This window comes from Biomphalaria glabrata, chromosome 12 (assembly GCF_947242115.1).
Source record: "Biomphalaria glabrata chromosome 12, xgBioGlab47.1, whole genome shotgun sequence".
Classification (NCBI taxonomy): domain Eukaryota; kingdom Metazoa; phylum Mollusca; class Gastropoda; family Planorbidae; genus Biomphalaria; species Biomphalaria glabrata.
Window position 1 is genome coordinate 15223962 of NC_074722.1, and position 18141 is coordinate 15242102.

At 35.5% G+C, this 18141-nt stretch overlaps 1 protein-coding gene across 1 annotated transcript in view; it reads left to right on the forward strand.

Moving 5' to 3' along the window:
* LOC106073628 (cartilage matrix protein-like) overlaps window positions 1-17891 on the forward strand; it is a 42578-nt gene extending 24687 nt beyond the window's left edge. Inside the window, exons 8-12 of the mRNA XM_056007275.1 lie at window positions 6538-6728; window positions 11119-11249; window positions 12309-12434; window positions 13371-13511; window positions 17601-17891. Coding sequence (XP_055863250.1) covers window positions 6538-6728; window positions 11119-11249; window positions 12309-12434; window positions 13371-13511; window positions 17601-17711 — 700 coding nt within the window. The 3' untranslated portion in view covers window positions 17712-17891. The remainder of the gene's footprint in view (window positions 1-6537; window positions 6729-11118; window positions 11250-12308; window positions 12435-13370; window positions 13512-17600) is intronic.
* Window positions 17892-18141: the final 250 nt, after the last annotated feature.

The following is an 18141-nucleotide window of genomic DNA, read 5'->3' on the forward strand; positions in this document are numbered from 1 at the left end:
AGGTCTAAAATTTCTAATTCTATTTACTTTTCTATATGCTTCAATTTTGAAGCAGTTAATCTAATGAGATTGCACAATTAAGTTTGCTAATTACAATCCATCTTTGTTTATACACAAGAGAATGCTCGAAACTTCATGAAATTGTATTTGTTTATATAATTCTTTATTGAATAAAAAGAAACATCCAAGTCGAGTGCGGGAAAACCCGATGAAAACGTGATTGAAATAGCCACATTTCATTTGAAGATCATATTTTGAAACATAACGTACAAACCAGAAAGACCAATTAGTCAGAGTTTTTTTTTTCCTCAAAGATATACATACAAGGCTAGTGCTTTTGTAAAAATACTCATCCAGCGACGAGGTTCCAACCAGTTTGAACCCATGAAGAGTTACAAGCTAACAAAAGTAATACAAATAATAATAATAATTATTATTATAGTTATACCCTGTTGTTATATCAAATGAGGGGATAATTACAACGGACCTCACAGATACCTTCATGGCCCTTAACATTCCTAAAAAAGACTCTTGTGGCCTGTCATAGGATGGTACTTCTGCAGAGCTGCCACATCAGCAGACAATTTCTCAACGGACACTGTTAAAGAGAGTTTCGTTTCTCTTTAACGAAGCTCGACCCTGGCAGTGACAAAGAATGAATATTAGTTCGTTTCTAATATAATAGTAAAACGTAACAATTTAAAATGGTTTCTTTTTAAGATTAGAAAATAAATAAACATTTAGTGTACTCTGCCCAGTTTAGAATGAGTGACGAGTTTTTAGGCATTGGCAAATGGTTCTAATGTTTCCGTATTTTAGAAGTCATCCACTAGGGGCCAGTTTTCTTACACATTGTTCGCCTTGTGCTCATATTAAAGAACCTTATTTTAACACCGAGTATGTTAAGCTAAGGCCATGAGATCTGGAATCCATCGGGTCTTCATTTTCCGACCTAATAACTATCTACATAAGTGTTCATCCCAATTATCCCTTAGTACCATAGCCTTGATGACAGAACAGCCAGAATTAGTATTCAAAGTTTAGAAATAATGCAAATCTTTTCTCGGATTTTCTTTAGAATGGGACATTTCCTGTTAGTTTCTATTGAGATAATGTTTCAAAAATCCTAGATCGAAATAATTCATGTTTGTTGATTTGAATCATCTTATGTACATTTAAATATATTGATTACCTAGATCTTTCTAGATAATGTATCTAAAAATTGCAAAATAAGGATAATGAGAAGAGTGTTTTCTTATTTTTGATGTTCAACTACTAGATCTAGATCTAAAAATTAAATTCTATGTTACATAGGTTAGGGTTGAAAAAAACTTTACTTCTTATAACTACTTTACAAAACAACGCCTTGTTTCAACTTGTAGTTTTAAAATATCTCCATGTTCAGTATAGATACAATATATAAGTCTATGGTTAAAAGTAAAGCGAATGCGCAAATTTAAAAATAGTGTGAATGGAGCTATAAAAATAGTTAATCGACCTAAATCCGTTTTTTCAAGAAAAACATTTGCTTGTAACCCTATGTATTTAGATGCTAGATCTAGAGTCTCGATACTATTATAATAAAAAAAGATCTATTATTATAAGAGTGAATTCAAGGGCTCAATAAAATTATTAATTACTGAATGTTAGTATATTTAATAATCTCCATATAGAGCCTCATCTAGTTAGTCCAAACCTAGTGTAGTTACACAGCGCATGTTAGATGTGCGCGACACATGAATGTAACTATTAAAATGTATGTCAACACGGCTAAAGTCACATTCCGTAAAAATGGTTAATTGTAATAAATAATGAAATGAATAGAATATATTGTGTATGTTCATGTGTTAAAGTAAACACCTATCTTTGCGAAGAGTAGCTCTAGCCTTCACAAGATGTTCTGTAATGTGCATGCTTGACTTTTTGGTAGTGTCTAATATAAGAAGAGAATGACATTGCGAATGGATATGAAATGTACGTCAAGACGGATAGAATCACAGCATTAGGAAAAGAATTATGTTATTTGTTTTTGAAACACAAATTTGAAGGTTAATTTGATTAAATAATTAAATAAATGGACTATATTTTGTATGTTCATGTGTTCAAGTAAAAAACAATCTTTGCGAAGAGTAGATCTAGCCTTTGCAAGAATTACAGCTATGCGCATGCGTAACCTTTTGATCTTGTCTTATGTAAACATGGCTATATGACCTAGATCAATGAAATAGAAATACTTTCATAGTGTTGGGCAACTTTTTTTTTTTGAGGTTTCTTATGTATGTTTTACTACTTTACATATGTTATTGTTGCAGTTAGTATCCAAAGTACATGTATGTCAAGTTTTATCAAGATTGGTTAAATGGTTTTGATTTCTATTCGGGACATACATACATACATACTCATACATACTACATACATACATTCATACATACATACATACACATACATACATACATACATACATACATACATACATACATACATACATACATACATACATACATACATACATACATACATACATACATACTTACATACATACATACTTACATACATACATACATACATACATACATACATACATACATACATACATACATACATACATATATGGCTCCTTTTGTCTCGAAAGGCAATGGATGCGCCCAAGTGAGTCACTGGTTTTGGCTTAATCTTGAGACGGGGCAGAATCTGGTGTGGCTAATCAAGCCAATTCTAGAACGGCAGACTTTGCCACAATTCGTACATTTGTATGCCTCTGATTTAGGGCTAGCAGACAGGGCAGCTTTCTTTTTTTCCCTCTTGATTAAAGCCGCTTCAATTCTTTTGTTCTCAGCAAGGGTTGTCCCAGCACGCACAGTCTGTCTCCATGCACTCCGGTCTTTGGCTATGTTTTCCCACATACTTTCACTGATGCCTGAGGCTCTCATGTCTCTCTTGCAGACATCTCTATATGTTAGTCTTGGGCGGCCCTTGGGTCTGACTCCTTCCACAAGCTCAGCATATAAGATATCTTTCGGGATTCTACCATCTGGCATGCGGGTGACATGTCCGAGCCAGCGTAATCTCCTTTGTGTCAGGAGAGCATACATGCTGTTCATATTGGCCAGTCTCAAAACTTCCTGATTGGAGACATGGTCCCTCCAAGAGATGCCCATTATGCGTCTCAGGCAGCGCAAGTGGAAACTATTCAATCTGTGCTCTTGGTACATGTATGTTGACCAGCTTTCACTGCCATAAAGGAGAGTGCTCACAACACAGGCGTTGTAGACTAGGATTTTGGTCGCTGTGGTCAATTTACCATTTTCCCAGACGCGCTTGGAGAGTTTTGCCAATGCTGTGGTAGCTTTTCCTATCCTTTTTGTCAGCTCGATGTCTAAGTCTAGGTTACTGACAATTGTTGAACCCAAGTACGTAAATTCCTGCACCACTGAAAGGGTGTGGTTCCCAATTTGTATTATAGGTATTTCTGCAACGTCTTGTGCCAGGATTTCGGTCTTGGAGAGACTTATAGTAAGGCTAAACTCTTGACAAGCAGCTGCTAAGGCGTTCACTAGCTTCTGTAGACCTCCTTGTGAGTGAGATACGAGTGCCGCGTCATCGGCAAACAGCAGCTCCCTTATCAAGATACGACGCCTTTTCGTTTTGGCTTTAAGACGTGCCAGGTTAAAGAGCCTTCCATCGGATCTGCTATGGATGTATATTCCGTCTTCCAGGGATTTAAAAGCACTGGATAGTACGACTGAGAAGAAGATGCCAAAAAGTGTAGGGGCCAGTACACATCCTTGTTTTACACCGCTCTTAATGGAGAATGGCCTGGAGGAAGAACTTTCAAACTGAACGGTGCCCTGCATATTTTCATGAAAAGCTGACACTAGTTTTCTTAACTTATTTGGACAGCCGATTCTCTCTAGTACAGCAAACAGACCGCTTCTGCTAACAAGGTCAAAGGCCTTGGTCAAATCAATAAAAGCTATGAAGAGGGGCTGCTTTTGTTCTCTGCTCTTCTCCTGTAGCTGCCGCAGAGAGAAAATCATATCTGTTGTAGATCTTCCTGCCCTAAAGCCACACTGCGACTCTGGATAAACACGATCTGCCAGGATCTGTAATCGCTTTAGTAACACTCTAGCAAAAGCCTTTCCGACTATGCTAAGCAGTGAGATGCCTCTGTAATTGTTACAATCAGAGCGGTCGCCTTTATTTTTATAAATTGTAACAATGTTGGAGTCTTTCAATTCCTGGGGGACCATTCCTTGTTCCCAGCACAAGCTTAGCAGTTCATGGAGTGGTTTGATTAGGGCATGTTTTCCAGCCTGAATTACTTCAGCAGGAATGCCATCTCCTCCTCCATACATACATACATACATACATATAAATACATACATACATACATACATACATACATACATACATACATACATACATACATACATACATACATACATACATACATACTTACATACATACATACTTACATACATACATACATACATACATACATACATACATACATACATACATACATACATACATATATGGCTCCTTTTGTCTCGAAAGGCAATGGATGCGCCCAAGTGAGTCACTGGTTTTGGCTTAATCTTGAGACGGGGCAGAATCTGGTGTGGCTAATCAAGCCAATTCTAGAACGGCAGACTTTGCCACAATTCGTACATTTGTATGCCTCTGATTTAGGGCTAGCAGACAGGGCAGCTTTCTTTTTTTCCCTCTTGATTAAAGCCGCTTCAATTCTTTTGTTCTCAGCAAGGGTTGTCCCAGCACGCACAGTCTGTCTCCATGCACTCCGGTCTTTGGCTATGTTTTCCCACATACTTTCACTGATGCCTGAGGCTCTCATGTCTCTCTTGCAGACATCTCTATATGTTAGTCTTGGGCGGCCCTTGGGTCTGACTCCTTCCACAAGCTCAGCATATAAGATATCTTTCGGGATTCTACCATCTGGCATGCGGGTGACATGTCCGAGCCAGCGTAATCTCCTTTGTGTCAGGAGAGCATACATGCTGTTCATATTGGCCAGTCTCAAAACTTCCTGATTGGAGACATGGTCCCTCCAAGAGATGCCCATTATGCGTCTCAGGCAGCGCAAGTGGAAACTATTCAATCTGTGCTCTTGGTACATGTATGTTGACCAGCTTTCACTGCCATAAAGGAGAGTGCTCACAACACAGGCGTTGTAGACTAGGATTTTGGTCGCTGTGGTCAATTTACCATTTTCCCAGACGCGCTTGGAGAGTTTTGCCAATGCTGTGGTAGCTTTTCCTATCCTTTTTGTCAGCTCGATGTCTAAGTCTAGGTTACTGACAATTGTTGAACCCAAGTACGTAAATTCCTGCACCACTGAAAGGGTGTGGTTCCCAATTTGTATTATAGGTATTTCTGCAACGTCTTGTGCCAGGATTTCGGTCTTGGAGAGACTTATAGTAAGGCTAAACTCTTGACAAGCAGCTGCTAAGGCGTTCACTAGCTTCTGTAGACCTCCTTGTGAGTGAGATACGAGTGCCGCGTCATCGGCAAACAGCAGCTCCCTTATCAAGATACGACGCCTTTTCGTTTTGGCTTTAAGACGTGCCAGGTTAAAGAGCCTTCCATCGGATCTGCTATGGATGTATATTCCGTCTTCCAGGGATTTAAAAGCACTGGATAGTACGACTGAGAAGAAGATGCCAAAAAGTGTAGGGGCCAGTACACATCCTTGTTTTACACCGCTCTTAATGGAGAATGGCCTGGAGGAAGAACTTTCAAACTGAACGGTGCCCTGCATATTTTCATGAAAAGCTGACACTAGTTTTCTTAACTTATTTGGACAGCCGATTCTCTCTAGTACAGCAAACAGACCGCTTCTGCTAACAAGGTCAAAGGCCTTGGTCAAATCAATAAAAGCTATGAAGAGGGGCTGCTTTTGTTCTCTGCTCTTCTCCTGTAGCTGCCGCAGAGAGAAAATCATATCTGTTGTAGATCTTCCTGCCCTAAAGCCACACTGCGACTCTGGATAAACACGATCTGCCAGGATCTGTAATCGCTTTAGTAACACTCTAGCAAAAGCCTTTCCGACTATGCTAAGCAGTGAGATGCCTCTGTAATTGTTACAATCAGAGCGGTCGCCTTTATTTTTATAAATTGTAACAATGTTGGAGTCTTTCAATTCCTGGGGGACCATTCCTTGTTCCCAGCACAAGCTTAGCAGTTCATGGAGTGGTTTGATTAGGGCATGTTTTCCAGCCTGAATTACTTCAGCAGGAATGCCATCTCCTCCTCCATACATACATACATACATACATATAAATACATACATACATACATACATACATACATACATACATACATACATACATACATACATACATACATACATACATATACATACATACATACATACATACATATATTCATACGCATTACTTTCTGCTTTATATTATAGATAGTCGTACGTTGAACAAATGCTATAGTTACTAAGTTAATTAGATGTCAATCAATTTATGTAGTCTTTTACTGTAAGTCTATACACCTTTTAATTGGCAGACCAGACCTGACAGCGGCAGAGGCCAAGCTTGCAAGAGACAGTGGGATTGTCATGTTCGCCGTGGGAGTCGGTAGAAATATCACAGATAAAGAACTATTCAATATTGCCGGTGACTACTCCAGGGTAAACCATGTGAACAACTTTGACAATCTAAACAACATCATTCAAAGTTTGATTAGAAAGACGTGTAGTAAGTAACCTTTAAAGTGTCTTCTAGTCTTCTGAGTTAGTGACTGCAGATGTACGAGCTGCTCGTGACGACAGAACAACCACCAAATGTGTTGACTGACCCCCCCCCCAACTGACCCACCGCTACTCATTGATCAGGGAAATGCACCAAGATGCCTGTGTGTAGTCGCTGAATGAACACTTTATGTTGTCTGTTGTATTTATGTTTTTTTTTTCTGTTGTGTTGTCTTTATATGAGAGAAGAGTCCTTGTAATCACAACAAATTTCCGTAAGAATCAATAAAGCTGTCCTAGTCTTAGTCTTAGTCTTAACTAATTTCCAGATCAAAGCTGAGTACTTGGAAATATCCTGAATTGCAAAATGAAAATTTAGACCCTACCGAGACACATTAATTTTGACTTTCGTGATACATACACACAAAATCACCAACGTTCTTAATTTCTAGAATTAATTGGTAGGACAATTAAATGTGAGATAAAGATTTGATTTTATTAGGTCCAAAAAAGTAATTTTAAAATTTCTTTTTTATTTATTTCCTTAAAAACATAAAAAAATACATGTTTCCTTATGATACATTAGATTTTTTTTTAGTTATTTCAGACGAAGATTTAAAAATTATTACTACTATTAAAGAACACGAAAGAACAATTATATTGCAGTATCAAATAAATAAATCTATTAGACATCGCATAATTTGAACATAATAAAAGTTATTTCGATGTTGATGTAAAGTTCAAATATTTTTTTACAATATTTAAGAAAGACAGACGTTTAAAAATAGAAAAAGTCTTTTTTTAAATTTCGTACAGTCACACTGTTCCTTTGTCCCTCTAGATCTCGAATTAGAAAAGCTATCGAAAATCCGATTTTGATGGTACCAATGTTATAAATTAATCCTTAAACTTTATTTTTACAAAGCTTATAACAACTCACTCCGTCCGTCTGTCTGTCCGTGGAAAAATTTGAACACATTCTTTCTCCTACTTAACATTCTCGAAAGAAGTTGACAGTTTGCTCAATTATTTATGTAGAAAAACATAATTCCGTTTGAAGTAAAAAATTAATCTTACAATATCGAGAAATCTAGCTATAAATGTGCAGTTCTTTCCCTTTTTATAAGTTTTGTTTTTATTTTAATATTCTTTCATATTTTGCTTAATTTCTTTTTTATGAATGAATAGGACATGCAAATTTGAGATCATTTAGTTTAAAATTAGATTTAATTTTTTAAAGTTTATTTTATTATTTATAATATCTTATTTTTCCCATTACAAAGCTTACACCAACTCACTCTGTCTGTCTTTGTGGCAGAAATTATTTCTCCTACACCCAATCTCGGATCAAGCTGAAATTTTGCACAATTATTTGTTTGACCTGACCCAACAAGAACCAATAAAACAAAATTAACCAATTAGTTAACTAACTGTATGTCATTAATTATATTTAACGAGGGACTGAATCGCAACCTTGGGACAGGTATTCGCGAAAAAACGCAAACCTTCTATCAAACCTATGTATGTTTTTTTTTCGTTTTTTTCTCCAAAAGGCCGATGTCTAATTAGAAAGCATTAAAAATAAGTTCTATTATATGTTATATCACCGAAATAGGACTTCCTGTGTATTCATTCTTTTCTCGTAAGTGAACCTTTTGTGTAGACCTGAAACTGTTTCTATGAAGAAATGTATTTAGGTGGTGGCTAATACTGTACATTGCTTGAATTAAGAGGAAAGTTTAAAAAATTATAAAACTAGCCAAAAGAAGCAATAGAAGGGTAGGAACCGCTAATTACTGCTATTTATCTGAAAATTGCGGGGTTTATCTCCCTTCTTCTATATAAAACAAAATTAATTAATTAGTACTAAATGATTAACAAATAGTTTAAATTTTAGATTTATTCGTGCATTGTTATTGACTGAATAATTATGCGAAATTTTAACTTGGTCCGAGAATGGGAATTGGGAGAAAAAAACGTGTCAATACGTATAAGGGGACTTAATCCATACATATATATGTATGTGTAAGTGTGTGTGTGTGTGTTTTAGGTTGATAGATAAAGCATCGCACCGTTTATTAAAATTGAACAAAAAAAAAAAAAAAGAAAATAAGAGGGTGTTCCGGCCATAATAAACCTTTTAGAGCCTGAGAACAACAACGGGAGTAGCCGATGTGTACTGCTAGTTGAATTATATAGCGTAATAAAGGTAACCGGATTATGAAAGTCGAAGTGTCAACAAATAAATCAGATGGTTGTGTCTAACTTTTAGTGGTAATATTTTTAAGTTTAACTTTCAACAAACAACGTTGATCTGACCAGGGCCGGTCTTAGGCCACTGCAACATATGCGGCCGCAGTGGGCCCCGCACTTTTATAGGCTCCGCGCGATGCGAACTCTAGGTGTAAATTATTAAATTAAACCATTTTAACTCATTATTAAAGGGTTCCTGGCATTGTCCTGAAATTATAAAATATATGAAAAAGTCATGAAAATGTCATGAAATGGTTAAAATCTTCTGAAAACTGATGCAAATCTACTTAAAATAGACAAAAGTGTCATTTCGGGATGTCATTCAATATGGAAAACGCTAATCCCACTCGCAATTAAAAATAAAACGGCATTGTCTGCTTTCATTTGATAAAATCCTAATAATATTATTAATAAACCGAATTTTAACAAAACAAGAAGTTCAAATACTTAATTTACGTTGTCACTGGCATTCAAATATAGATCTAAATCTATCTCGACCTCTTAGAAAAACAACAAAAGCGATATTTTGCTAGTCGATAGTAAATCTAAAAGGCAGATCTGAATGTTCATCGTCTTTTCGTTGGAAAACTACTATCTACTGTAGATGGCTCGTAAAGTTAATTTGACAGTAATTTTGTACTTAGTAAAGCATTAATAAAATGCAAAAACGAATTTATTTTCTAATACAAAATCTTAATTTTCACTTATTATCCATATCACAACTCACAACCCATATTAGGCCCCTCGCAGTCAGTTTCGCATAGGGCCTCGCCATCTGTAGGACCGGCCATGGATCTGACTAAAGTCTTTGACATGGTCAAAAGAAGTGGCCGCTTCAAACTCCTAAGGAAAATACGTTGTCCTCTCAAACTATCTAAGTTTATTTAGTGCTTTCATGAGATTCATAACAAACGAATATTCACATTTGACTAGAGTAACACCTTTAGTAAAATCACTAAATTTAGAAAGCCTTCAGGACAGAAGGCTCAAAAGTAAAGTAGCAATCATACATAAAACACTGAACCATAATCTTCAAATACAAAAACAAAATTTAATAAAATACTCTGAAAGACACAAAGATAAAGGCGCATTCCTCGTCCCATATGCTAGGACAAATTTGTACAAACACTCCTTCTTCCCTAGTGCTATTAGAGCATGGAATGGGTTGCCTGAGCTAGCCAGGAAAACCATTGACTTGGCTGAATTTAAGTCATTGGTTAATATGCATGACTAAATGCATGACGCGTAGGACGTAATCATCTTCTTTTTTGAAGTAACGTCTGTATTATATAAGATAAGATAAGAAGAAACAAATTGTACATTGAAATTCAATGAAGTCACATCAGCACCTTCTGAGGTTAACAGTGGTATCATGCGGGGATGTGTTCTCGCACCTACTCTGTTTGGCATATTCTTCTCCTGCCTACTGCAAAATCGACCTTAACAGGTGGAAAAAAAAAGTGGCACTGAATAGATCCACATGGAGAGCGAGCATAAAGGAAAGGTCCCGGTTTGCAGATGTCAAACACAACAGTAGTGGGAAGATAGGTAAAAGTGCTATGGCGCCTGGTGATTACAGATGCCCAACCTTTGACCGCAGCTATGTACCAAGCATTGGCCTCCTTAGTCAGACAAGAAGTTGCAAAGGGAAACGATCCTCTCTCGAGACGACATAGATCTATGAACTTTTGTACCCTTTGATCAACGCACCAAAAAGAATCCAGAGTTTAAACATAACAAATCATATCAATTTTATAAACAACAATTTCAATGTAAAAATAGAAGTAATTTATAAATATAAATGTTAAAACCAAATGTTATACAAATTAAAGTAGAAAATAGAGAAAAGTTGTAATGATTTATTTACTACAGTTCCCAAACTTTTGAGTTATTTGTACTCCTTTTATAATTATTCTATAGCCGAATACCCCTCGTCCCCCGCCCTTTCTATGTAAATACATCTATGTGCTGAGATGACAGATCATATAATTAGGTTCCCTGGTTTTTAATTTTAATTTGAGATGCTGCTCCACGTCTAACAGTCTGTTTTTGTTTTTGTTTTTTTACACTAAAATTTATTTTTTTTTAATCTTAAAGCCTAAAGTTTACAATGAAATGCGCAATGTAATTTATTTGTCTTGCAGCTAAAGGCCAAAAGAATCCGACAGACATTTACTTTGTGTTCAGTCCTTCTTACTTGGGCTACGAGATCACCTTGTGGACTAAAGAATTGATTTCTTCAATCATTTCAATGGACGTCAATAAAGTGATGAAGGTGAGTTGGAATGTCTTAGAACATGACAGTATGTAATTAGAGTGAGTTGCAGTGTATTAAATTAAAGACTATAGATTTCAGTTAGAGGTAACCTGTCCAACACTATGTATATAGAGCATTGTATAACTAGAGATGATCATTAGGTTTATTGTAAAGTTTAATGGTATACCTCTTTCTCCATTCTTCTCTGTCATTTGTCTTTGATCGACTTTAAAACGTCCCCTCTAACGCGATTCTACTCATTTTTCTCATATCAGAATTCCGCCTGTCCTATCCCGTCTTTTGTACATCATGCACTTGACGACTTTTGCGTGACAAAAGAAAAATTGGCCCTTATTTAAAGTGGCTTGTTAAACCTATGATGATTCATTGCATATAATGAGTGCTATATGTACCGCAAATATTTTTTCCATTTCTATATTGGTCAGTGCCACCTCCATTTTTTTTTTTTTTTAAATTTGACCTGGCGCTTTAGCATGAAGTGTAGGAGACTGTAGGAAAATGCAGGAAAATGTTTGCCAGACCCAATCTAGTTATTTGTGGTGCCAACAGTATTATTTTTAATACCTAGTATTAACGTAAACTTCATTCACGAGAAAACGTTGGGTGGGCGGAAATTCCCAAAACTGGTGTCGGATATCGCAAGTTCTATCCACATACTGGCTATTTTTATTATATTTATTTCATGAACGATTTGATTCGTATACCTTTTGGATATGATCTCTATAGGATCACATCTTATTCTTATACTTTTGGATAGGATCTTAATTGGCTCCGATCTGTTTTGTATAAGTTTTGCATTAGATCACATCCGATCGATCCTATCTGATTTAAAAATAATTTAGTCATTTATTTTAAAGTTATAATAAGTGTTTTATCCATGGCGCAGATCGTCATGGTAAAATAGTTTTGTAACACCGAAATAGTATAGTAGGATGATTATTTACATGTATTAACAAAACACTCAGATTAAGTGTTCCAAACAAAGAAAGTCTAGTGAACAAAAACAATTTTCTTTTTTTTTTTTACATTTATTTTTAAATATTTTTTTATCACCAGTGTGGCCTTCTATCTGATCCCTGTCCATCAAATGTACGTTTTAAACTAGAAAGCTATAGCACAGCAAAAGAGATTACAAAGGAACTGAATCCTTACACCGCCAATAAGCTACCTGCTCTCATACAGGTAAAAATAATACACAATAACAATAATACAATATTTTAGTTACTGATACAGTTTTCTATAATGTAAAGCTTGTAAAAATTTATGTAAAGCATAAAGTAAGAAGTGTGTATGTATGTATGTATGTATGTATGTAAAAATCAAAACCATTTGTCCAATCTTGATAAAACTTGGCATAATAGTTCCTTGGGTACTATCTGGAACAGTAACGTATGTAATTAGCCCTAAAACAAGCTTAAGACCCTCCAAAATAAGTTGCCCAATTGTACAATAATATCACTATTTTATGCATCTAGGTCATATAGCCATGTTTACATGAGACATGACCGAAAGGATCTAGATCTAATTTTAAGAACTACACTTAGCAAATATAGTTTTTTACTTTGACACATGAAAATACAAAATATAGCCCATTGATTTCATTATTTAATAAAATTAACCTTCAAATTTGTGTTTCCAAATCATTTTTACATAAATTCGTTGTTTATATTTAGAACGTCATGTCGTACTTTATAATCTCATTCATCGCGCGCTTCTATCAGGCATCGCCGAAAGGTTGCGCATGCGCATAACTTAAAATCTCTCAAACCCTAGATATTATATATAAGTCTATACCCTATATCTTCTAATTTTTACTTGTAACTCATGGACGTAGAAATTATGGGATATTTATTTCATTTTTTAATAAAATTAACCTTTAGATGTGTCTGCTATAGCTGCGAAATGTGACTTTAGCCGCGTTAACATACATTTTAATAGCTCCATGCATGTGTCGCGATGATCTTACATGTGCTGTGTAAACACACTATGATTGTTTTGTTACTTTTGCCTTTCTTGTATGTAGATTAGTTAATTAGATATGTCTGGGTGGGGGTGTATGTTCTGCAAATAAAACTTTCCTGAGGTTTTTGAAATATTTTTTTATATCCCTTTACCTAGCAACTAGCTGATTCTGGTTACATTGCCCAGCGAGGAGCCAGGCCAAACGCTAGAAAAGTTGCAGTCTTGGTTGTTGAGGGTGTCAAGTCTGCAGAGTTAGTGTCGAATCAAGTGAAAAACTTACTGAACAAAGGCATCACGGTGAGTAACGAGATAAGTTTAGGCTACTTAGTAGTGGAGCTCTTTCAAAAACACAACGTGTAGTTAGTAGTTTAGCTTTTAAACGGCACAGTATTTTGTAGTGATATTAGTTTGGGAAATTATTGAATTAATCCGTTGATGAGTTCATTGTTGAACAGATTTGAAAAAAAAAACACTTTGATACAATGCAGCACAAAGAGCAAGACGTCTACTCCCAACAAGGTCGTTGTTTTATGGAATGGACTGGGACCATGATATAGACTGTGACTTTGACATTTACTTAAAATATGAAATAGACTAAGGCTATGAAATAGAGCAGTGGTTCCCAAAATTACTATTTGTTGTAGACCCCTTGTTATGTTTTCCAGTTTCCGTTAGACCCCCAACTTAGCTAATTACGCACTTTTGGAAAAATTCTTAAACTTTAAATGTTTTTTTTAGAGTAATTTCTAAGTCCTTTATCTTTAATATTAATGACATTGAAAATAAAATTCAAAATGTTTTAATATGTTGTACATGAAGTCACTATTAATACGCTGCAATTACGCACTTTTGGAAAAATTCTTAAACTTTAAATGTTTTTTTTAGAGTAATTTCTAAGTCCTTTATCTTTAATATTAATGACATTGAAAATAAAATTCAAAATGTTTTAATATGTTGTACATGAAGTCACTATTAATACGCTGCAATAGAAATAGATCAAATATGGGAGATAGATTTTGAAATCCCTCTCTACTTGACAGAAATAACAAAACAATAGAGAGCAGAAAAAATGAAAATGGACAAAGTTCACACAAAGTTCAAGAAAAACGATGCCTATTACTAATAGTCCCGACATGACCAACATATAATATTTCATCTCAGAACCGGACCCATCAGAATGACACATGTTGGGGCAGCTAGTGAGATCTGCCCTTGTAGAGCATCACCAGAGAATGCCGACCATGTCTTTCAAAGCTGCATACTCTATCAGAAGGCCCGAACAAAACACTGGGCTCTTTGTGGAAACCACTGCGCAGTTCATAAAGGACTTTTGTCTGAACCCTCCAACATATCAATGAGAATTAATAACAAGTGGGCTGCTTTGATTATACAATTTCAAAATCGGGCTTCATCTCGGTTAAGTTTAATAACTGAATTAATCGGTTAGTATTAATTAAAGTCAGTTTTTTTTTAGGAGATTGACCAGTGGTATAACTAGGGTCGGTGTCACCCAGTGCGGTCAGCTCAGGGTGTCCAACCCCTCCCCCTCTCCAAAGGAAAAAAAATAATCTCCCCCTAAAAAACATCATACTATTTTTTTTTGTTTCTTTATGTTGAATAATAAAACTGTAAGCTAATTAATTGACTGGTTACACCCGAAAATGGTTTTCGATTCTATTTGAAAATGGCGTTGTTTTTTTACATTTTATCAAAATTGAATACATAAATTTAAAATGAACAATTATTTCAGAAACATTGAGTTGAACATTTCTATTAAAGATTTTTTAAGAGCTCCTTACGGAAAAGGTTTTAAATTATGCTAGTGTTTCTCAGCTGCTTCTGAAAAGGCAAATCAAGCGCTGAACAGGTAGACATCCTTCGAAACAACAACGATCGAAGCCTAAAATACCAAAAAATGATGATCAGTTTTGTAGATTTCAAAAATAAGTTTGATAGCTCTGGAAAATAGCAAGAGAATAACACATCTCGCAACAATTTGTCCAGATTCAGCGACATGTCTAACACAAAGCAAGTTGTTTTGTATCACAACAGACACTGGAACTTTTTAACACCGAGTCTGTTATGAGATTAGGGTTTATCTTATCCCCATTTCTCTTTCTTGTAGCCATCGACGATGTCATAGACATACATTAAACAGGATGTATTCAGGTTCCCATAGTATATACCAAACCGAGTTATATTTTGCAGACAACCTAGCATTACTTTGAAATTCAATTAAATGTAAACTGGATATGACGGATAAAGATGCCCTCATAGTTATGCATATTGGGTGCAGGTTATCCAAAAACCCCATCAACATTGGTCATACAGATCTTGAACCAATAGAAATATTAACCTATTTAGGCACTGTTATCACAAGCAATAAAGTTGCATATCATGGTGTTACATGTCGGATTGGAAAGCAGGAGCCGTCTTTAAAAAAGTACGACCTATCTGAACAAACAAATCATTAGACTGAAGATTAAAATCAACCTACTCAATGCAATTATTTTCCAAACGGCCATCTACGCTTCGAGACGGTTGAAAAGAGGCTGAGCAGTGATGACTGAGAAGGATCTTACGAATAACGTACCGAAATAATGTTACCAAAAGAGAAATCTTTTCCCGCACAGACATTCGCTGACTAAGAGATAGGGCAACTGAACGTCCATTGACATTTGTGAGACATATCATTAGACAAGACAAAACAGGTTTACCAAAGTCAAACTTAACACGAAAGCCGAAAAGAGGAACGCAAAAATCATGGCCGTCCACGTTTAATTATGGGGTCACACCTTTTTAGAAGGAGAGTGGCTGTAAAAGTCGCCTAAGACGGATTTCTGTGGAGAGAGCTTGCAGCCCTATGCATCGAATGGCGCGCGAGGGAGTGATGGGTTTCACCCGATGCGGCCCGTACCCCTCTAGTGACGCCACTGAGATTGACAACCTTGCCGAAACCTTTGCTACTAGATATGAAGATGGCAGAACATAAAGGTAGACATTTTCTAGTGATATTTTATTATATCTGAGAAGTATCAGGTATACTCGCTTTGAAGCAAGCTAAGCTAATATTCCAGGCAAATCAATTTCTTTGGCAAATACTGTGCGGATTTCCGGATTTTGCTATAAGCAGAGATATTGTAAGACGCTTGCAAACCTCTTCTCTTTGTGATGTCGAAGTGAAAATTGTGTCTACTGTGAGTGCATTCTGAACTTTAAGTGCTCGAAAGTATTTCAAATCTTTATCTATTTTTCCAGGAAGTCATCGTCTCAAATCATCCTCCAGCTTCATAACTAAAAAGTTTATTCAGGATCAGATTTAGACCAAAGACCTTAAGCTATTTGAAATAGTGGTCCCCTTGCTGTCAACATAAGGCAATCTTTCCTTGGCTCTTTCTTCAAAATGATTGAAAATAGTTCTGAAACCATTTGGGGGGGGGGGCATAAATAAGTGAGGGCACTAAGCAATAACTTATGTTTTCTATAGGTCAATCCAGCATGGAATATAATGCATAAAAAGTGCATAGACATTAAAGAAATGAATGAAGCCAAATTATAAATAATCAATACTTTACTGTCTATATTTCTTTTTGAATTTGGGCCATGTTTAATATTTGTTTAATGTAGACACAATTAAGATATTTAAATTAGATGCTAACATTTTAAAATTAAAAACCAAAATTCTAACAGCAGGGTTTTAATTCAAAGGATAAGCTAATTTACAAATCATATGTGTTTTGGAGTTAGATCTAACTAAATTAATAAGAAAAAAACAGTCTAGACCTGCTGAAATGAGATCGACTATCTTAAACCCCCGTTCACAGCTCAATAACCCCCAATTTATATTTTCACTCACGTAGACCCATTGGGTCTATGTAGACCATTTTGGAATCACTGAAATTGAGTGTGTTTATGGCGCAAAGTGTGCTTTGCCTAGTGTAGCTGTTGAATAATAATCGATATATTCACATTTTCACAAGTTTTTTTTTTTTATTATTATTATATATGAATATGTCAGCTGAACGGGTAAACCCATTTACACTCCGATTTTATTTTCGTGGCAAAATGTTTTTAAAAAATGTGAAGGGAACATTCTCCAAGTTTGACATAGATCTAAATTCACTCCAGTAGATCAGTAATACCCAAACAAAGGCCCGTGAGTCATTTTCGAGTAGTATTTTATAAAATAAATAAAAGAGTGTATCTCTAAACTTTGAGTGTAACATTCGGAATAGATAAAAAGTGATTCAGATTGAACAAATTGTAGAGTAATTTTTCTTTTATGTGTGTGTCTTTGTGTTTAAATATATATATTGAATAAAGACCTTTAAAAATTATGGAAACCTTTTTCACAGAACGCTATCTGTCTCATAACTGTTTTTATAGGTGTTCATCGCTGACCCAACCAACTCTGGAGCTAAGATTAAAGGCGTGACCACACTTAAGGGAGGGTCAGAGGAACAGGCTACAGAACTGATCCAGAATCTACTGCAGTAACTCTTGTGAAAACCAACTCGTTAGAAGTAGAAGCCAGGGACAAACACATGGCTGGATTTCTATCGCTTGGGTGTCAATGAGTTGGAGAGTAATTCTTTTATTATTTAGTATTGAAATGATATTTTCAGAGCAGTCAGTGAAGGAAGTCATTTAGTTTCATTGAAACTTTCTATATTTTTTTTTAAATGTGCTTGTTACTTAAGAGAGAAGACCTTCAATAATACTACATAAATAATGCATTTAAAAAAAATAATATTGCTACTGCACTAAAAATAGGTACAACAAAATATTTGGGTCTGTTTGATTATTCAAATTAAGCATGCAAATTATTTATGTGTAATTTTTTTTCCAAATAAAAAAAAAGATGTAAATTACCTTAATTGTATAGATAACTATATTATTCTCGCATATGCATGGTATAAAATAAAAT